Below are 22,702 nucleotides of genomic sequence, written 5' to 3'. Positions count from 1 at the left end.
TGATAATTCTAGACACCTCTCAGTTTTTGGTTCTTCCAAAATGGTGTTCTTACTGCTCTTCTGGCCTGTGCTCTGGTCTATGAGTGACCAAAAGCACTCTTTTCTAACCTGGAACTGTGACCAGGGTCCCAGCTCCACCAGACCACAAGCTCTGGTGTGCTAGTGCTCCTCCTTGCCCTAGGACTGAGACCCAGGACTGTAACCCAGATTCAAGTATAGGCAATGCAACAGAGTCTTGCCCCTGGTGACAGAACAGGGATCTGTGTAATCTCCTGCTGACCAGTTGTCTGGACCCCTTACCTTCTATGGGCTGAGAAGTCCCAAAACCACTGCTGCCACCACTGACTCAGTTGCCCCCAATGTCTACTGCTGATTTGCAGGGGTATGACCCGCACTGGACTGCGCTCCACTCTCACTGTGGTGCAACAGACCTCTCCTTCTGAGTTGTCTTGGGCTGGAAAATTGTTTCACCTGTCCTTTTGTGGCTTTGATGCTCCAGAATTTGTTTTGAGGCATTATTTAAAGTTGGAAGGGTTTTTCAATATCAGTTAAGTTCCATACAAAGGTAAATGTCATGTCCTAGTTACATAAAAAGAAAAAAAAATCTGTTATTTGTTTGCAGAAACATCATATGAAAATCTTTTAATATAAAGATAAGAAAGAAGAACTATTGAGGTACTTGTAAGACAAGGAAATTTCTCTTGAGCCTTAACCAAAAGTTGTGATGAAATATCAACTCTATGGCTTTTTTTTTTCCTCATGCTACCTAGTGTTTCTAATGTGACAAGTTTTTAAAGTTGCAAGGTTTGCTTAGCTATGTGACCTGTAAAGAGTTACAACATGCCAAAAATTATGTTCCATTTAATTATCTGTTTGTTTGTTTGTTTTTACCATTTAGGAAGTGGAACCTCCCAAAGTGTCAAGTGCTAAAGCGATTTCCATTAAGCAGGAGCCCAAAACTTCTTCCAGTCTTCCTTCTGGTAGTAATAATGGCAAGCCCGTCTCAGCTGAAAAGGTGAAGAAAGAAGTTGAAAAGAGGCCTGCTGATAAAGTAAGTTTTTCTGGCTTGTTTTTTGGTTTGGGGGGTTTTTTTGTTAACTAAGTATAGGAAATAGAGTGACGTGAATTACCTGACTAAGGAACATCTTTTATCCTTCTTTGGTACCCCCAATACACAGTGCAGGCACAGAGTAAGTTAGGTAGGTACTCAATAAACGATTCCTGATTGATATGTTGAGGTTTTGATTAAAGAGCACAGTTTTAGAAAATTGTTGTGCAAGGCTTTTACTTTCACCAACAAATATTTGGATTCTAGGTGATACTAGGATTAAAGAGTAGAGTTTAAATGTTGAAAAGCAGTGCAGCTTAGATAAAGAGCTAGCCTTGGAGTCAGGAAGACCTTGCTTCACGCCCTGCCCAAGGGGATAGTGGCTGTATTACTGTGGGCAAACGACTTAATCTCTCTTAAGCAACTATAAGAAAGTAAGTTACAGAATATGTAGTTATCAGTCTGCATTGGCACCAGTATTTTATTTAACAGAAACTCTTTACTCTGATAAAATTATAGGTGCAGGCCCCTCTCTCCCCCAAAAATCTACCAACAACATCAAAAGTCTGTCGGGTGCTATTCCCAAACTAAAGAAGGTACTTACTGTCTTAGAGATGGAAGATTGATGCATGTGTGCAGTCATACATCTACAGACACACAAATTTGTGTGCATACTGTTTTCCATTTATAACATACAATATATCATCATGGCTCAGGTAAAGCATTCCCTTCAGTATCATTCCCTTGGAACTTCACTTCTCTTTGAAGATTGTTTTTAGAACCTGCAGTGAGTGCTCTTGAACATATTCAGGTGTAACAGAGTTTTGTCCTTTCGTTCTTTCATTACCCAGACGATTATCAAGTATCTACTATGATACAAAAATAAAATCCAACCCAGGCTCACCTTCACAGAACTTACAGTGTAATAAGAGGGATAAGACACGTATAGCAGTAAAGATGATAGGGCAGAAGGGATGCTTCAACAACGTGCAATAAGAAATTGAGGGAGAGATCACTTTCAGCTGGGAAGATCAGAGAAGGCATCATGGGGGAGGTAGCACCTAAGCTAGGTCTGAATTGAAGAGAAGGATTTTAGAAGACATGGTTGTGGAAAGAGTATATTACCACCTTTAGTGATAGACAGGGCCGATGCACAGGTATAGTACAAGATCAGGGAGTAGCCAGCAGGTCTGTGTAGCTGGTGTGTAGAAGATGTGCAGAGAAACACAGTGAAATGAGTCATGAAATTTAGGCTGGAGTCAGAGAGTAGTAGACCATATATACTCAGCTAAGAAATTTGAAAGACCTCTTGAAGAGTATATTTGATTTTTGAAAATGGATAAAAGTCATTTATGTAATGTAATTTATGTAATGTAAATGTAATCACTAAAGTGGATGAATTTATACATTTTTGATCAACAGCTATTTCATAAAGAGTACATGAAGAACTAGAGAATTGGCATGCTGAAGAAACTGATCAAAGAGTCACACTTAAGTTCTATTGCCTCATTCAAAATTTCTCACTTAGAATTAGCCTGATTGTGACTTCTTATAGAATGAATTTATAGTGTCATCGATGTCAAAGAAAACAACATCTTCCCTCATCATTTTGACATATTTCCTTTGTTTTTCAAGGATTTTGTAGTTTTCTATCATTTATTTTGAAATTTTATCTCTGGTTCTTGTAAGAAGTACCATTTTTTATTCCTGGCTACTGTTTTCCTCAAAAATGACCCTTTTTTTGTCCAGGTTGACTTGAAAAATGAAAACAAATGTCAGGTCTCCGATATTCTTGTTTATCTTTCAAAATGTGTGGCACATCTTTGAAAAATCTTGGTTATGTTCAAATTTTCTTTCACATGAGTAATTATCTCAAATATGACTGACCTTTTTATAGTGAGTAGCCTTAATGAGCAAAACAAATATATGGACTTTTAGTTGGACCTTTAAGTGGATCATCATATCTTTTGTAGCCTTAACTTTTGTGCACCATCAAGAAATCTCTTGCTTTTAAGATTTTTAAATCCCTTTAATAAGTTTTTTTAATGTGTCATGTATAATTTAATAACACACGATTTTTTATTGATATTTTGCTCCAAAATCAGTAGTTCTTAATTTTTTTATATCATACATGATCACTTCAGCAGTTTGGAAGCCTATGCTATGAATCCCTTTTCAGGACAATATTTTGATTAATTTTCCATAATTAACAATTTAGAATTAGAATTAATTTAGAATTTGAATTCAGAATTAATTTTCAGATAAATTTTAGTTAGAGGTTAGGGAAAATAAAAGATGTAATATTTTTCCCATTGAAGTTCATGGGCCCCCTGAAAACTGTCCATAGAACCTCTCTTCTAAATAATGGTCACTCATTTTTATTTTAGCAATAAAGATACTTGTACTCACAAGAACTAATGCTGTAAGACTCACTAGCCAAGCTTAAGTACTGTTGCAATTTGAAATAAATTGTAACATAATCCTCCTTTGATTACTTCTCTAATGTTTTGTTCGTTACTCCATAAGCCATACAAGAAAATCAGTCTCCTTACCTTATAGTCGCATCATGTAAATGACAGCCAAAACCATGAGGTTGCCTAAGCTCCATGATTTGATATGTAGTAAGATAGGCAGATGATATCAGCACCATGAAGAGTTCTCAAAGTGAGCTCAAAGTCAAGTAAAATTAGTCACAAAATTGTCATTAAAAGGGACCTAGTTCAGAGCAAGAATCCCTTCTACAAACTCTTGACGAGTGGCCATCCAGCCTTTTGCTTGAAAACTCCAAGAAAAGGAAACGCACTATATCCTGAGGTGTCACATTCCACTATTTCCTGATATCAAGCCTAAATCTCAATTTACTTCTACTCATTGATCTTAGTTTACCTTCTGGGGACAAGTCAGACAAGTCTAATTCCTGTTCCATATGACAACCCAATAGATGAAAAAGGTTGTTATGTCCGCCTAAGTCTTCTCTTTTCCAGGATAAACATCCCCAGTTCCTTCAGCTCAAATAGCATAATCTCAAGGTCCTTCACCATCCTGGATGCTTTATTCTAAATACTCTCGAGCTTATCATGTCCTGCTTCAAATGTGGTAATAATTAGAGAAGTCATCAAGAGGATGGTATTACATGTGGAAAATTGCCAGATCTTTGCATTTGACTCAGGATAGGTTTTTGATAAGGACACCTATGCCAAGAAGAAATTTGAGGATGAAGAGCTTATGTAGCAAGTATTAATTTAGATTAATGTAGTTAAGATGAAATGTTGGTAGCAATTAACTCATTGCTAAGAAAGATTGAGAAGGAGTTACAGAATTTTTAGGATTGGAAAGGACTTCACTGTTTACCTAGCCTATCTGAAAAAGAATCCCCCTCAAACATGACTGACGTATGGTCATCCGACTTCTGTTTGAAGATCTTCACTGCAGAGGCACCTACTGCCTCTCAGGGTAGTCCATTCCACTTTTGGATCTCTCTCATTGTTAGAAAGTTTTTTCAGACATAAAGCCCAAATTCCTTTTTCGTACCTTCTACGAGTTGTTCCTGGTGTGGCCCTCTGAGGCCCTCTTCTGAAAGACAGTCCTTCAGATGCTTAAAAATAACTGTGTTGTCTCCTCCGAGGCTTCTCTTCCCCGACAACCTAACATAGTTTATAATAGGTAGGCTAGACATTCCTTGAGGCCCTTCATAGTTGTCAGCGCACTCTTCTTGACGTTTGCCCGTTCATCGGTGTCCTTCTTCTTCTATAGTAAATGGAGAGCAGTGAAAATTGTAAATAAGTAAAGATGAAGTTATTTATTGAGTGGAAGTCATGAAGGTGGCGCCTGAACCGGGGTGGGGGGGGGGGGGGGGGGGGGAGATATATTCTTAGTTATAATTTAGTAGCCAATTCTTCTGCCATATAGGAACCAAGAAAACATGGAAATTTCATTAGTCACATGGGAATCAAATTCAAAGAATGAAAAAGCAGTTAGAAAATAGAGCCCATGTAATGCCCACTTTTGTTTATCTGGTCTGTAGAAAAACAAGTATAAAAGATTCACACTAAAATGTTTTGATTTTATAAAATTTTCTCCTTAGTGATTTTTAACTGAATGAAAAAAAAAATTACTTTTAAACCTCCCAAGCTTCCATTTTTGCCAGTTGATGAGATAACATACGTAAAGTACTATATCTAGCTGCTCTTATTTTTAAAATTTTTATGTGTATCGTCATCTTTTTATCTGTTTTTTTAGCATTTTGCAGTTGCTTCTGCCACAATTACTTGCTGATCAGAACACTGAAGTCTTTTGCTTTTCATCTTGTTTGCGTGTTTATGGTATGTACACGTGTGCTCTTTTTGATAGATGAAGGCTGACACCAGTGAAGCAGCCGACGTTCCCAAAAAACCCAGATTAGAGAAGCAGGAGTCTCGTTCTTCTCCCATCACAGTTCAGACCAGCAAGGACCTGGCTATGCCTGACCTGTCCAGTTTTGATGAGACCAGTGCTGATGACTTTGCCATGGAAATGGGATTGGCTTGTGTTGTTTGTAGGTAAGTGACACCTTGCCAGAGAGGGAAACAGAGGCAGAGAGACATAGAGCTAGAGAGATAAGGGGAAGGAAAAATAAATTGGTTTATCCCTATGTGAACTCTGTATATTGTATAGGAAATCTTTAAAACTGCCAAATATTCTGATGTTATTTTACTTTCTTGATGACTTCTTTGATCCCTGATTATGTATTATGGCTCAGTGGAAAGATGACTGGCCTAAGACCCAGGAGAGGCTGGCAGGGGCTGTGTGAGCAAAGGTAAATCATTCAAACTGTGCTTCTCTAAAATTCAGAGATTCCTGCTGATTCCCTGTACCTCCAAGGGTTGTTGGGAGGAAAGCACTTAAAAGCACTATATAAATGTGAACTGCTTCTGTATTATCTCTCAAGGCCCTTCCCAACTCCACTAGTATATAATTCTGAGAGCTCCTGTCTTAATATTGAGATTGTCATAGACTTGTGGTTTGCAAGGGAGGCAGTCCAGGCTTTTTCCGCTTATGAAAAGTAAGATTCCTTGAACAAGCATGGTTGTTTCCATTCTTTCCATTTTTCTTTTAGAAGAATATGGTATTCTTTATGTGTTTCCTACCCTGCTGAATTATTAATTTAATTGTCATTCCTTCTATATCTTTTAAGCCACACCACTTTTTAATAAAGCTATAAGAAGGGGAATAGTCTAAAGTGTTACATATAAAAATACGTAATATAAACAGGTAATATAAGTAAATAAAATAAATAAATAAAAAAACTGATTTTTGTCACTTAAAGTGTGTATGAAAAATTATTGTAACCAGGTTAGTTACAGGTGAGCTTCTTTAGGACAAAACTGTTACTTCTAATTCCTTATAGTCTCTAGTGCCTGTACAACTACAGATGCTTGTTGATTGTTTTTTGTCATCTAGGTTAGTTTGATCATTTTGGAATTCCTTTGTGAACTCTGAGTGGTCATCATTGTGACTTTGACAGAGAGAGCTAATGTGGTTCTGAAAAGGAATGTCTTTTTGCAGCCAGAATAATAATAACAAATCATATTCATATGGACTTTGGTGTTCATAGAGAACACCCTTCCCAACAGCCCTTTGAAGAGATGGAGTATAAACACTATTATCTCCATTTTACAGATAAGGAAACTGAGCCTTCAGGAGGTTAAGTGACCTATTCATGGTTACACAACTAACAAGTGTGACGTGAGATTTGACCTTAGGTCTTTTTGCAGCAGACCCATCTCCAACTTCAGCACCCTTTCCACTGTACTGTACCGCCTGCATGCTTCATCAATTGTTTTTACCCATATTCGTTCCTTCCTTTTAACATAAAGTAAGCCCCATTGCAAGGTTACTGCTTGATTTAACTAATGTGCTCATTTTATAAATGAGAAAAGAAAAGGGGAAATGGTTTGCCTAAAGTCAATATGTGTCAGTGCTGACTAGAGGGGAAAAAAATCCAGGAATTGTGATTTCCATTGATGAGACAAGCCATATTGCTATCAGCTAGTATTGGCTGATTACTGTGACTGAAGAATTTCACATTAATTCAACTTCCGGGTGATGTTGTCCCCTTAATTCTTTAGAGGAGGAAGGGAAATGTAGGTTGGTAGGAAAATACATATTGATTTAGTCCCAAAGGATTTATTGATGAAAAGTATCTAAAATAATCTATGAACTTTGTTATCTAAAGAAAATGATGTGGATGTTTTAGCTTAAATTTAAAGTTTGGGGAAATTCTAAACATTTAAGCAGTATATCTTATGGATTCTGGCAAATATAGTGACTTCTTTTAATATAAATTATTCAGTTTGTATTTTTAAAACCTTACATATCTGATTTTAGCTTCTAGTAGAAATAATTTTTCTTTTGAAAGTATCTTCAAGTGTGAAGATCCTTTTATTTTAGATAAAATGCTACTTCTTAGAGTGAATTGGGTCAAGAGAAAGCATTTAATGCAATCCGAAATGTGTATATATGTGTGTGTCTATATACATATAATTCCAAATCTGAAATATTTCATTTAAAATATATATTCATAAAATATTTCCATAAAGCCATCTGAGCAATTTCTTCCATCTTCATTTTCTTATTAAGTAAAGGAATAAGGTATTACCTTTCCCCACCCATCCACAAACATAGTTGCCATGGTTACCTAGATACCTGGTCCTCAGGGATATGTACAAAAGCCGCTTAGCAATTAAATAGCCTGATTTGTCATCTGAAAAGAGAAATCATTTGGAAAATGCTATTTGGCTAATTCATAGACATACATCCACTTACAGGCATATCACTAATTTTTCATTTATACCAAGTGACTCTTTTCACCAGAGACCTAAATAAATTAAAGAAATGAAGTCTTCATCATAAGCTGCCTTGTTTTCTGAAAGTCACGACTATGACTAATGCCTTCTCTGTAATTGCATGATTTTAAAAATCATATCTTAAATTCTGTGCACATTTCCGTATCAAATAGATAATGTTGTTATTTCTTTTCCTTTTGTCTAACTTTAAAATTTCCATGTTGATCTTAATGAATTGGCATTCACAGTTCTCTTAGGGTACTAAGCATTTCTCAGTTTTCATTCCATTGCCTAGTTTGGCATTATATTTGCATGTGACAGTTATTTTAAAATCTTGAAATATTTACAATTTTTTCAATAGCACCTAGCATTATAAACTAAGTAAATAGAAGTCCATGAAAGCATTTGAGTGTAAGAACAAAATAAAGAATCTTCTTCTTTAGATATAAAATGTAGGAGAAGCTTTGAATATTGACAAGTTTAACTTTTTTTATTTTTAATATTCAATATTGTCAAATACTAAATATTGTCTGACATGACTTCAAACTCTGTTGCATTTAATAAAATAATGTTTTTAAACAATCTGTTCTCTTAGGCAAATGACAGTAGCATCTGGCAATCAGTTAGTAGAATGTCAAGAGTGCCATAATCTCTATCACCAGGATTGCCATAAACCTCAGGTGACTGACAAGGAAGTGAATGACCCACGCCTCGTATGGTATTGTGCTCGATGCACGAGGCAAATGAAGAGAATGGTAGGAACCGGCTCTTTGTCTTTTTTGAAGTCTCTGTTGTCACGTTTAACTCATGCTTGTATCAGTTTTCCAAAATAACAATTAAATGAAAGCTTAAAGGAAAAACCCTTAAAAATGACTATGTGTGCGTGCATATACGTTGTCTTCGAGTATTGGTATTATTGTGTACATGTGGTAGGTGTATTAGGCAAGTATGTATTTTCCGTTTAGCACATGGCACAGTGTATTATCTGGGCACGGTACTTATCTGAGCTTTAGATTAATTTCATCCAGCCATTGGGTAGCCACCAAAAAACGATAACCCCATGGATGCTTATAGTTGTGAAAATACAACATAGCTCTACAAGTCTCTAGTGGCAATATCATAAAAGACCAGAAGATGGAGACATCACTACATGGTGTTTTCAGTGTCATTTTTCTCATTACCCCTCTCAGTTGTATATATAATTTTTTGCTCTGTGCACACCTCTATTTCCCTCTTTCTCTCTGTCATCATCTCTCTCGTTTTCCACCTCTACTTCTCTCACCTTTATTTCATCTCATAGTTAACTTGCAATTACGTGGAACTAGGGAACATTTTTATTTGTTGTATTATTGAATAGTGTGAGTGCGATGGTGTGTGTTTCTGACTTTAAAAAAAAAAAGGAAAAATGTTTTCTGGTCACTTGGCTTTCAAGCTTTTTCTTTTGTTTTTGGGCAGTGACAACAAATCAAATATTTTTATGTCTTTTATAAAGGTGAATTATTCACTTATTCAAGGTTAATCAGGAAGAATATCTAAAAATCTAAGTAAATATGTCTAGTCTATCTTTGTAAATCACAAGAAGTAGTTAAAGTGATTGTTCAGGATACTGCAGTTTGTTTTCAGCTAAATTATAACTAACTAGGAAAAAGCTAAGATTTAAACATTTTGTTTGGACCTGAGAATTTGTCCAACTACAGTTTGGAAGTTAGACTAATTCATGTTTAACCGATTATTCATCCTAATTTCTCATGTTCTCCATTTAACAAATAACATAATGCATTATCTACCTAAGTCATTGGGAATTGGTAACAATAATCATAGATAAGGATTTTTTTGCCTTTTTTATGTCAGGACCTATGATGTAATTGGTATAGAAATTCTCTCTGCCAGTACAAATTAGTGTAACTTATATGGGGATAACTTTCCATCTTAGAGAATGGCTGGGGCTCCTTGCCAGTCGGTGGTCACGCAGCAGCCGCCGGTCTGAGTCAGACGTGAGGCTCTCCTCATCCAGCCATCTCCCGACTACGCTATGTTGCCTCTCTCTTCTTGATTAGCTGAATAAGCTTATTGCTGTAATATTTCATATGATAATAGATTTAGAGCTAGAAAGGACCTTATAAATCTAGTCCAGCTCCCTCGTTTTGTAGATGAGCAAACGGAGAGCCACAGAGCTAAAGTTATTTACCCAGAATCATGGAGGCAGTAACTTGCAGAACCAGGATTCAAACCCAGCTACTCTGATTGCAAACTCTTCAATATGCCACCGTTATCCTATAGAATACTCTGTACTTGCTAGAATGTTGAGCAGCACATAATGAATTTTTTTTTGGTTAAATTGAATTGAATTTCATTCTGTGGGATAATTTTAGAAATGAGGAAATTGAAATAGAGGTTAAATGATGATCTAAAACAGATTTTAAAAGTTCGAGTCAGAGCTCGTTCTATATTCTAGGTTTCTTGATTCCATGCATTTTCCTTTGTTTTATATCCTCTATGTAGCCTAAGAACCCTAAGTGTTGAAATTAAAAAATAATAGGCCAATGATTTTTATTTAGTCTTGTTTTGACTAATAAAGCAAGTAATTAATCAAGATAATTTTTGAGCAAGAGGGCACCAGTAGCCTGGGGAATTAGGAAGGGGGTCACGTAGAAAGTGACACGTGAGCTGAGTTTGAATTAAACAAGAAATTGAAGAGGAGGGGGCTAAAGAGTGAGCCCATTTCAGGAATAAGGAGCAGCTGGTGAAGAAGCAGCAGAGACACAGGAGGCAGATTCTGTGTGGGGGCAGCAAGAAGGCCAGGTGGGCTGGAGGCCAGCAGGCCTGGGGAGAGGCAGGTTGGGGCCAGACACAGGAGATGGTACTTGATGCTCGAGGCAGTAGGTGGCCATTGGAGTAAATTGAGTATAGTTATGGCGTGGCTACATCTACCCTTCAGGGAAACCATGTTAGCAGCTGTATGGAAGATGGATTGTAGTGGGAAGAAACGAGACAGGGAGATAAATTAGGAGGCGATTGCAATAGTCCAGGCGAGAGATGATAAGGAGGTGAATTAGAATGGTGGTTGTGTGAGTAGAAAGAAAGGTACAGATATGAGAGGTGTTGCAGAAGTAGAAAAAGCAAGATTTGGCAACAGATTAGATATGTTGAAGTGAAGGGGAGAGAGAGAAATTGAGGATGACAGCAAGATTGTAAACCTGAGACACTGGAAAAATGGTAGTGTCCTTGACAGAAAAAGGGGAATTTGAAAGAGTGATAGTTTTAGGGGAAAAGGTAATGATTTCTGCTTTGGATGTACGAGGTAATCCTAGAATTCAGTGAAGAACAGTAATGTCTCTTAGTTTGGAAAATAGAGTATTAGCAAGAGTCACAGTTTCCCTCCACCCTCTCTTTTTGGAGCTCCATTGCTGTCCTTTTTGTGTTGGGTGGAGGATGGAGGAGAACAACTCCTTTTTGAACCTGGTCTCATTGAGTCAGGCTAGGTGACTGGTCCTTGGAGAATTCTTCCAACTATCTCCAGGAAGACCAAGACCAGCCTGGTGAAGAGGTAGGTGTACTTTGATTACAGATGGCTTTCCTGTTCCTTTTCTCTGAATCTCTTCAGTTGACATTAGATAACATCATGTAGCATCTAGTTGTCATAATTTCCCACATGCACTGCTTTCTTTGCCAGAAGTTACGTCTGCTATTTTCATTAATATGACACATATTAAGTTTGGCCCAGATTGTATGTTCTGAGTGGATGATAAAATATTTAGAACAGTTGAAATTTCTTTTAAACAATTTTCTTATAAAGTCAGATCGTGTAGAAAGGGATCTTACTGGTCTTTTTTCTTGTTTGGCGTTTTAATTGAGTGCCCCAGATGATGTTCCTCATAGAAGCCATTGATTTTTTCTCCAGGCTCAGAAGACACAGAAACCAGCCCAAAAGCCAGCCCCTGCTGTCGTTTCAGTAGCTCCAGCTGTTAAAGATCCATTGGTTAAAAAACCTGAAACTAAACTGAAACAAGAAACAACTTTTCTAGCATTCAAGAGAACAGAAGTTAAGGTAGCGTATATTTTTATTCTGATAAAATTTGTTTAGTTCAGCAAGAGTTTTCTTCAGTTTTGTGCATTTTTTCCCCTAACATGTCAAAATCCATGTTAAAAATGAGACTGTTCCTATTAACATTAGGTGAAGAAGGGAGTATTTATATCAAAGTTTAAGTTATCACTCTTCTTTCTGATTTATATTCTTTAAAGGTGATTGGAGTTTTAAGGCTCTCCCTTTGTGAGTTCTGTTTAATTTTTAATTCAGAAAAGGAAAAACTTTTTATGGTGTCTGTCTCATAAATAGGGGGCCCAGATGAAATCATCTTGTGTGGCTCTATCACCTTTGAGGTTCCATGCCTGAGAACACATTGGATTGCTGTTACCATCTTGTAGTCACTTCATTGTAGGCTAAAATGCTATTCTGATTCCTTTAGGAAGAAGACCACTTCTCACTTCTGTCATTGAGCTGCATATACTCACATTCTAGTTTTATTCAGGAAACTGACAAGGTCAAAGAAATGGCTGTTCAGAAGCCCTCTAAGTCTGATGCCAGAAAAGTCTAATAAACTCTCTCTGTTCCATACTACCTTTAGTATAGATCCAGAAACTCATAAGATGGTAGGAAAAATATGAAGAAATCTGTCTTTTAAAAAAATACGTTAGTAAGTAATTTTGATGTATTGGTCCACTGGTTAGTTGATATTTGTGTTCTCACTGTAAAAAAAAAAAAAAGCCAGAACAGTTGATAATTTTGATATAGATATGGCTTCCATATTGATTTCTGATCCAGCTTAGTACAGGCAAGCATAATTAATTTCATGGGTTGTTATGTACAGTCAGTTCTCAACAGTCATGAATTTAACTTTCCCAACTTCGAGCATTCTTGTGATTTTATTAGTAACCTCATTTTCACTTTTGCGTTGGCAACTGCACACATTTGCCACTTGCTCAGCTGAGGAAGTGTCCCTGCTACCCCTGATGCCGATTCAGCCAGGCTTGGGCTGGCTCAGAGTGACAGAGGAGCATAGGAGGCTGCCCCTGACGAGTCAGCCACACTGCTCCAGGCAGTGAGGCCGTGGACCAGGGGCCGGGGATTCAACCTAAGGCATGTGCTTTTCATTAGGGAACAGTTTAATCACAGAGCCAAATGGGAGATCGGAGATGGCAGGTTACCCTTTTCCTTTTTTTACCTCAGGGTTCTTCTGACATTGCCAGCCCTGCCCCTCTCAGTCCCATCAGGCATTACCTCTCCTCTCCCCTGCATTTTATGGGTTATTTCACTGTGTTAGGAAAAGTACTTATTATCAGAATTAATCTTTTGTTATAAAACATTTTATGTGAAAAAGTGTTTTCAGCAATCTCTAGTGAAAAATCTGTTTTTTGGTAGTACCAGGAACCTAACTCCCTATTTCCCATAGGTTCAATGTGTCAACATTCACATTTTTTACTTTCTGCTGCTCTTTTCTACAAGTGTCACCCCTTTGAAATATTAATTGTATTAAATTTAATCACTTCTAAAATAGATTACATTCAAATAATTTACTTATGGCAAAAATTTTGTGAAAAACATGTGAAATCTTTGAGTAATGAATAGAGAATTTAGGATCTTTCCTTAAATTATTTGTTACGTGATTCTTAGCAGAAAATACCCATAAATGGAGGCTTCTCGTGAAATGATAAAAAGACAACAAACAAGTAAAAGTGAATTCATCAGAACAATTTATTTTCATTTTGTTCTCATTTGCACACAGTAGGTAAAGAAGCTCTATCTAGGATAAGAGCCAAGAAAATGTTTTAAGTTTAAACAGCTTAGAAGGAAAAATTTTTCTTCCTGGAAACAATGAAGAGAATATTTTTGTCTCCATTATTTTCATTACCTACATCTTGGTTGTGTGATGGACCATCTGTTGTCCAACGGAATAGCAATGCTAGGTAACCGAAAGTCATCAGAATAAAACACCAAGTCTGAAGGATTGGCTTCCTTATTTGTGCCTCACAAGTGCTGCTCTTTTTAATTACTTCAAATAGACTGCATTTTGTGAAGTTTATTGAGGGATTATTTTGCCATATGGTTGATGATTTGTTTTAGAGAGAAAAGAAAAAAATATTAGCTTTGCTTTTGCTGAAAATTATGTTTATTACACCTCTCTTTTGATTTCTGTACTAATATGTTCTCGGATGACCTACATGTGTTCCTTTGTGACTCTCTTGTTTACTTGAAGCAAGTGCTTCCTTTGATAACCTTGTGAGATGTCCTATAAAGCTACTGTAATAATCTTGACGCTCGTCACACTCAGTGAACCAAAGTTATTATTCTCCCTCATACAAAGTAGACAGCTTAGACTTAGTTTCAATTGTTGATCACAGTGGTTAAAAATATAACAATGTGGGTGGAGCCAGGATGGTAAAGAAGAGGCAAGGGCTTGCTTGAGCTCTCCTAAACTCCCCTCCAAACAACTTTAAGTAACAAATTCTGGAGTGGCAGAGCCCACAAAAGATGGAGTGAAAAAGTTTTCTAGCCCAAGACGACTTAGAAGGTCAGTAGGAAAGGTCTGTTGCACCTGAGTGAAAGTGGAGCAGAGTCCAGCACAGGCTGTGCCAGAAGGAGATTACAGGGATCCCTTTGCTGACTCTGGAGGTAGGATTCTATTGTGTTGCCCATACTGGGATCTGAGTCCCAGTGCCAAGGTGAGAGAATACTAGCACACCAAAGTTTGCAGGCACAGAGGAGCTGGGACCCTGGTCATAGTTCCGGGTTGGAAAAGAGTACTTGTGGTCACTCATAGACTGGAGTATAGACCAGGAGAATGGTAAGCACACCTTTCTCTAGTTCATACCATCTTGGAAGAACTGAAAACTCACGGGTCCCCAGAATTATCTCTGAAAACAGCTACACAAAAATTCTGAAGCTGGAGGCAGTGCCCCTCCACCCTGGGAGCAGAACCCCACTTTAACACAGAATTAAAAGTCAAGAAATAGACTGCAAAAATAAATAAACAAACAACAACAAAAAAAAATCCTGACCATAGAAAGTTACTGTGGTGACAGAGAAGAGCAAAACACAAACTTAGAAGTCAACAGAGTCAAAACTGTTGCATCTAAAGCCTCAAAGAAAAATGTGAATTGTTGTCAGACCTAAAAAAGAATTCCTAGTAGAGCTTAGAAAGGATTTTAAAAATCACCTAAGAGAGGTAGAAGAAAAATTGGGAAGAGAAATGAGAGTAATACAAGAAAATCATGAAAAAACAGTCAGTAGCTTTGTAAAGGAAGTACAAAAAAATACTGAAGAAAACAACACCTTAAAAAAATAGAATAGGCGAAATAGCATAAGACGCACAAAAATCCAGTGAAGAGAAGAATGCCTTGAAAAGCAGAATTGGCCAGATGGAAAAAGAGGTACAAAAATTCAGTGAAGAAAAGAACTCTTTAAAAAGTAAAATTATCCAAATGGAAAAGGAAGTCTAAAAGCTCAGTGAAGAAAATAATTCCTTAAAAATTAGATTTGGGCTAATGACTCTATGACACATCAAGAAACAAAAAAAAGAAAATCAAAGGAATGAAATAAGTAGAAAGAAATGTGAAATATCTCATTGGAAAAGCTGCTGACCTGGAAAGTAGATCCAGGAAAGATAATTTAAGAATTGTTCGACTACATAAAACCCATGATAACAAAAAAAAATGCCTAGACAGCATCTTTCAAGAAATCATCAAGGAAAACTGCCTTGATGTAGTCTAGAGCTGGGGAATAAAATAGAAATTGAAAGAATCCACTGATCACCTCCTGAAAGAAATCCCAACTGAAAACTCCCAGGAATATTATAGCCAAATTGCAGAGCTCCCAAGGTCAAAGAGAAAATATTGCAAGCAGCCAGAGAGAACCAATTCAAATATCATGGAGCCAGAGTCAGAATAACACAAAATTTAGCAATTTCTACATTAAAGATTTGGAGGACTTAAAATATGATATTCCAGAAAGTAAAAGAGCTAGTATTACAATCAAGAATCACCTACCCGAGTATAATGCCTTGGGGGAAAATGGATATTTAATGAAATAGAGGACTTTCAAGCATTTCTGATGAAAAAACCAGAGCTGAATAGAAAATTTGATTTTCAAATACAAGACTCAAGAGAAACACAAAAAGGTTAACAGGAAAGAAATCATAAAGGTTCCAGTAAGGTTAAACTGTTTACATTCCTACATGGGAAAATGATACTTGTAACACCTAAAAACTTTTTCCATATTAGAGCAGTTAGCAGGAGGATACATAGACAGAGGGCATAGGTGTGAGTTGAATATGATGGGATGATCTTAAAAAAAAATTTAGGGGTGAGAAAGACGAATGCCCTGGGAGAAGGGGAAAAGAGAGAGAGAGAATGGGGTAAGTTGTCTCACATAAAAGAGGCATGAAAGCGCTATTACAGTGGAAGAGACAGCGGAGGATGGGGTGGCATATAAACCTTACTCTCATCAGAATTGGCTCAAAGAGGGAATAACATATATACTCACTTGGATGTAGAACTCTATCTTACCAAACAGCGAAGTGGGAGGAGAAGGGCTCAGCAGCAGCAGTATTGTACAATATCAACTGTGAAGGACTCAGCTATTCTTAGCAATGCAATGATCCAAGACAGTTCGAAAGGACTTATGATGAAAAGTGCTGTACATCACCAGAGAAAGAACTGATATAGTCTGAGTGCAGATGAAACCATACCTTTTTTTAGTTTTCTTTATTTTTCTTGGGTTTTTTTTGGAGGGGAGAGGAAGGGGGGTGTCTGTTTTCTTTCACAACATGACTAACGTGGAAATATGTTTTGCATGACTGCACTTGTATAAGCTGTATCAAATTGCTTGCCTTTTCAGTAAGGGAAGAGAAAGAGAGAATTTGGAACTCAGAATTTAAAAAATAAAAATGTTAAAAAATTGTTTTTACATGTCATTGGGGAAAAATAAAATATTAAATAATTTTTTAAAAAACAGTGCTTTCAAGCAGGCATTATGAAGCCAGCTTTAATGGAAGAAGGTATGTTTTTTCAGGTCTCTGAGCATCCCTTGCTATTTTAGACAGAGCAAATATCACTGGGTTTTTTTCTGAGCCAGGATTGTTTTTCATTAAACTGTTTTATGGTCTGAGAGGAACTTTTGAAAAATTAGCAAGGATGGGTAAGAATGCCAACATGAATTTCCATTGAAAGAATTATACAGTATGAATGCAGAAATAAATATTGTTCATGCAGAGTTCTATATGTCTTTGTTGTCATCTGCACTCAGAGGTATTTAATTTGGCCAGCTTGGTTAATGGAAGAAATTGTAATGAAACAGGAATCCGGGTACAAGTCAAGGCTACAGCAGTTCTACCTTCAAACAGCTGATAAAAGCCTTATTTTAAGAGGACGAACCCCATCCTTCCTTATTTGGTAACACGAGGTATGGAAAACACGTGCCCACACACATGACACATAACATAATCATTATGGAAGAGGCAACTCAGATTTGTAAGTTCTCGTCTGTTTGTTTTAATTTTTTATTTTTAAAAACTGTTTCATTGCCTTCTACCTTATATTTGGGCCTAGTTTTAACAGTTGATAGGTTTCCTATGGTTTAAAAAATAAAGAGATTAAATTTTCTTACAGGGCTTGAGGAATGTATATTCTAACGCAGTATTTAATTTATTTTTAGCCATCCACAGTGGTTTCAGGAAACTCTTCCAATTCTAGCGTTTCCTCCTCCGCACCCAGTGGCCTAACAGGATGGGCAGCTTTTGCAGCCAAAACTTCTTCTGCCGGACCTTCAACAACCAAGCTTAGTTCAACAACACAGAATGCTGGCGGGAAACCTGCCACCTCCTCAGCCAACCAGAAAGCAGTGGGTTTGACTGGACTGGCCACCACATCTAAAGCTGCCCTGGGTTCAAAAATAACTTCTCCTACCAGCAGTACCACTCCTGTATCACTGAAGCCTCTGCCTCCTCTAACGTTAGGCAAAACTGGCCTCAGTCGCTCGGTGAGTAGTGACAACGTGAGCAAAGTCGGCCTCCCCAGCCCAAGTAGCTTAGTTCCCGGAGGGAGCAGCCAGCTCAGCAGCGGGAACGGGAGTGGTGGAGCAGCAGGGGCGAGTGGAGGTGCCACTAAAACCGGCTCAGAGCCTACTAGCAGCCCGTCATCGTCCTCACTCAAGGGCCCGACTTCCCAGGAGTCGCAGCTCAATGCAATGAAGCGCTTACAGATGGTCAAGAAGAAAGCTGCCCAAAAGAAACTGAAGAAATAGCTTCACTCCATCTGCTTTTTCCTTCCCCTGCATCGATGACAACTTCTGTGCTGAAGATAAAAAAAAAATTTAATGTTTTGTTTAATAAAAAGTTACATGACCAAGCTATCCAATTGTTTTTTGTTTTTTTTGTTTTTGTTTTTGTTTTTTCAGAAAATCTTTGACAAAACTGTGAAGCTATTTGGTTTTCCAATTAACTTTTAACATATTTTTATTTTGTTAAAATTATCTAGAATTTTTAATAAAAATTTCATGAATTTCAGGGACTTTAGGGCAGCTTACATAAATTCAGTGGCAAAATTTTTAAAAATAAATAAGTGAAAGGGCAAAGAACTATATTCATCTCCTTGACCAACCCCCCAAACTGACTCTTGGTAGCCAGGTCACAAAGACTAGCCAGTGTGTTGGTCTTTTTCTCCTTTTTATGCCATCTTACTCTGGGATTTGTCACATGAGGGTGAGGGGGAAAGACCTCTTCAGAGTACTTTGGCGAACTGCTCTGTCTTGTGCATAATTTATGTCTACCATCGTTGCTAAATCCTTGAAGTGAGTAAGAAACTATTAACCTGAAGTGTTTGATCTTTGTTTCTCATGATTGTTGTTGTACGATAAGATTGCTTAAATTTTGAATCTTATTCACCGGATAATATATTTAGAGCTGGAAAGGACTTCAGAGGCCATTCGTTTTACAAATGAGAAAACTGAGACTCGGAGAATTTAAATGACTTGCCCTGAGTCAATCGCATAGCTGTCAAGGGTTAGAGACAGGATTTGAACCTAGATCTTCCTGGCTCCAAGTCAAGCCTCCCTATAACATGCTACTTCTAGCTAAAAACTCCTTTACCTTCTGTCCTTGAGACTGTCAGAGGATACAGATTTATATAGTTTTTGTTCCTTAAAGAAGGCTTAGTTTGGTCATTCAGGGAGATTCCATTCTGTTTTCCAAATGGATTGTCTTTCTTCCTTTCATTCGGAAACTAGAAACCTAAATAATTCTTAGGGACAAGTGAATTACTTGGCAGGTATGGTGAGGTGTAATATAGGGATGAATACTGAACATGTGGTCAGACTGAAATCACAGCTCTGCTCTTTTCCACTTGGGGCACCTTGAACAAATCACTTCTACTCTACCAACGTTAGTTTACCAGCATGTAAAATGATGGACTTGGATTAGATAAATGGTAATACCCCTTCCAGGTCTAAATCTCTGATCCCCTGACTCTGCCAGCCTTCAGTAAATATTAAGAAGGAAGTAGATTGCTGCATCTTTAATCCCTCTACCCTCCATCCTGACTCTCTGGCTTACTTTATTTCTTTTTAGTTTATTTTTATCAATCCCTTGTTTTTACCTCATTTATTTTCTGACATGCCCCTCTTCTTTCCTCTCCTTCGTGAGTTTTTAACAAAGATTTTAAAAGAAATCAGAGCAGGGAGCATAGATGCAGTTCAGCAAAACCAACCAACACATTAGCTGTATCAGTAGAGACAATGTTCCACACCCATAGTCCCCCACCTCTGTAGCAAAGAAAGGGAGGTGCATCTTTTCAACTCTCCTCCAAGATCAACTTACAAAGCATTCAGGTTCTTTTATTCCATGTCAGTTCATATTTGACATTATTGCAGTAACATTCTTATAATTTGCGTTTAGGTAGCACTTGAAGGTTTGCAAAGTGCTTTATGAATGTTATCTGAACTGATCCTTGAGGTAGGTGCTATTATTCCCATTATAGTGATGGGGAAACTGAGGCTGAGAAAGTTTAGTGACTTGCCAAGGGTCACACAACTATTAAATGTCCTATGTAGAATTTGAACCAGGTCTTCCTTAATCCCAAATCAGCCCTCTATCTGCTACACCAACCTAACTGCCCCTTCTATTCAGGTACACAATGTATTTAGCTATTAAATCAATGGACACTTTGTTTCCAGGTTTTTACTTCCATGCAGTAAATGTCTGTCAGTGGAGTCTATGGATCAGAAAAGAGATATTTTAGTCACTCTTTTTAAAAAAAGCATAATTCCAATTACTTTCCAGAATATTTGGGTAAATCCACAGCTGCACCAAGCATGCATTAACTCTTCTCAAACTTTTGACAAAGATCAAATGTGCCTTGTCCTCCCACAGTTTCTCTACCTTTTCTCGTTTTTGTCAATTTGCTGAGTGAAATCTCACGGTTATTTTGAATTGCTTGTCTTGTTGATTTGGAACAATTTTTCTTAAGGTCGTTAATGATTTGCAACTCTTTTGAGGTCTGTTCTTTGTGGCCTTTGACCACTTATCCACTGGGGAATGGTTCTTTATCTTAAATATATTTGATACAAAAATTGTTTCCCCCTAATGGTTTCCTTACTTAGCTACCTTAATTTTGTTTGTGCAAAAGCTTTTCGGCTTCATGTCATTGAAATTACCAATTTTATCTTGTGTGACCGCACATCTGTTGTTTAATGAAGGATTTTTTCCTTACCCAAAGTTATGGAAGGCACCTAATTTTGTTCTTTTCTGAATTTTTTTTGTTTGTAGTGTGACCTTTTAAATTCAGGCCACATATCTATTTTAGGTTTATTATACTATATAATGAAAAATAATTGTCGATCTAGTTTCGGCTCAACTGCTTTCTAGTTTCGGCTCAACTGCTTTCCAGTTTCCCAACCACGACTTTCTATGGTCAATACTCTCTTTATAATGTTAGCTCCTTGAAAGCAGGGATGGTTTCAATTTTTACTTTGTATCCACAATACCTGGCTCATAGTAGATGCCTAATCAATGTTTGTTGATGTATATACTTGAATATAATTTTTTTTAAATTAAAGTTTTAATAATTAAATTTATTAATAGAAATTTATTAAAATTAATATTCATTAATACTAATAGGCAAATAATCTAACCAGTTTCTTATAAAGCTCTGTTTTTTTAATAGTTGTAAATATATATGACTTCTCTTTTTCTGCTGATTTCATTTCATAAAAATATATTACCTTGTAGTTTTCACATGTGTCTTATTTTTAATACATCAAAAGATCCCATTTCATCAATATACCATGGAACTGGAAGGGACCTCACAGGCCATCTAGTTCAAGCCTTTAATTTTACAAATGAAGAAACTAAGTACTAGAAGGATTTGAACCCAGGCCCTCTGGTACTGCTACCTCAACCATTTTTTAATCACTGGATATAGAGGTTGTTTCTTCCCCTTAATAAAACTGCGAATCTTTTTGTACAGATAGAAGACCTCTTCACATTAATCACTTTAGGATAAAATCTGGTTGAGGAGGTTCATAGTATGGAAACTAAAGGGAACTCAAAGGTCATTTGGTACAACCTTTTTATTTTACAAATGAGGAAACTAAAGCTCAAAGCTTAAGTGACCTGACCACAGTCACACAAGTAGTAAACTATGAGCCAAGATTTGAATTAAGTTCCTCTCACCAAATCCAGATGGATGTGCCGTGTTAATTAGAAGATTTAGTCAGTTTTGTGACTCCTGTTTGCCACGTTATTCTCTAAGACGTTTGTCCTAGTGCTACCAACAATGTGGATTGCCTGTGTTCCCACAAACTCCACCCCCCACCAACAGTGAATTTTATACCTTTTTTTGCTGCTTTTTTCCAGTTTTGTGGATTCATGTTACTATCCTACGGCTATCTCGATTTGCATTTTTTTTTCCAGAGATTACTGGGAAATTTGAACATCTTTTTCATGTGTTCTTAATTCAGTATATTGTAAAAGTGAACTTTTCAGCCAATCGAAGAGTGAAGATTAAGCCTCTGAAAACAGGCAGTTCTCAATTGCTTATCTGTTATTGCCTTAGTTCATATGCTTCCCTTGGGGTTTAAAATCTTAACCCTATCCTAGTATTAAAATCTCTACATCCTAGAGATCCTCCTCCTAGTCCTAATGGTACATAGGAATCCAGATAATTTTTGCATAATTGTCTTTTCCTACTTCTTTATAGTTGTTTATTGGGACAATGTTTCTATTTAGTATTGTGGGTTTCCTGAATTTATAGTCACGTCATCTATAGATTTTTGTTGAGTTGTTTCAGTCATGTCCTACTATCTGTTACCCCTTTGGATGTTTTCTTGGGAATGATACTGGAGTGGTTTGCCATTTCACTCTCTAGCTCATTTCGCAGATGAAGAACTAGAGTAAACAGGGTTAAGTGACTTGCACAAGGTCACACAGCTAATAAGTGTTGAAGGCCAGATTAGAACTTGGGTCCTCCTGACTCTAGGGCCAGTACTCTATCCACTCTGCCTGCCTAGCTGCCAATATTTTTAATTTCATCGTCAATGCTTATTCCTTTCTTTTTCATGTTTCGTTGCTTTAGATAACATTTCTAAGAATTTGCCCAATAGAAATAACAAGAGTGGATGGTCCTGTTTTATACCTCTTTTTCCTAGGAATGCCTTTCATGTTTTGCAGTTATATTAGCTCATAGATTCAAATGTACTGGGTTTTGTTTTTTTTTTTAAGGAAAAGAAAAAACCTATAAATTTATTATTTCTGCATTTTTAGTGTTTCAGTACAAAGAGATG

General features: G+C 37.0%; 1 protein-coding gene across 1 annotated transcript in view; it reads left to right on the top strand.

Annotated features, from left to right (window-relative positions):
- INTS12 (integrator complex subunit 12) overlaps nucleotides 1–18,269 on the top strand; it is a 35,680-nt gene extending 17,411 nt beyond the window's left edge. Inside the window, exons 3-7 of the mRNA XM_027837494.1 lie at nucleotides 899–1,051; nucleotides 5,399–5,586; nucleotides 8,468–8,627; nucleotides 11,774–11,920; nucleotides 17,582–18,269. Of these exons, the coding sequence (XP_027693295.1) occupies nucleotides 899–1,051; nucleotides 5,399–5,586; nucleotides 8,468–8,627; nucleotides 11,774–11,920; nucleotides 17,582–18,169 (1,236 nt within the window). The 3' untranslated portion in view covers nucleotides 18,170–18,269. The remainder of the gene's footprint in view (nucleotides 1–898; nucleotides 1,052–5,398; nucleotides 5,587–8,467; nucleotides 8,628–11,773; nucleotides 11,921–17,581) is intronic.
- Nucleotides 18,270–22,702: the final 4,433 nt, after the last annotated feature.

The sequence above is a fragment of the Vombatus ursinus genome, unplaced genomic scaffold (assembly GCF_900497805.2).
Source record: "Vombatus ursinus unplaced genomic scaffold, bare-nosed wombat genome assembly UNPS02014821.1, whole genome shotgun sequence".
NCBI classification, from domain to species: Eukaryota; Metazoa; Chordata; class Mammalia; order Diprotodontia; family Vombatidae; genus Vombatus; species Vombatus ursinus.
This window is presented reverse-complemented; position numbering and strand designations above follow the sequence as displayed.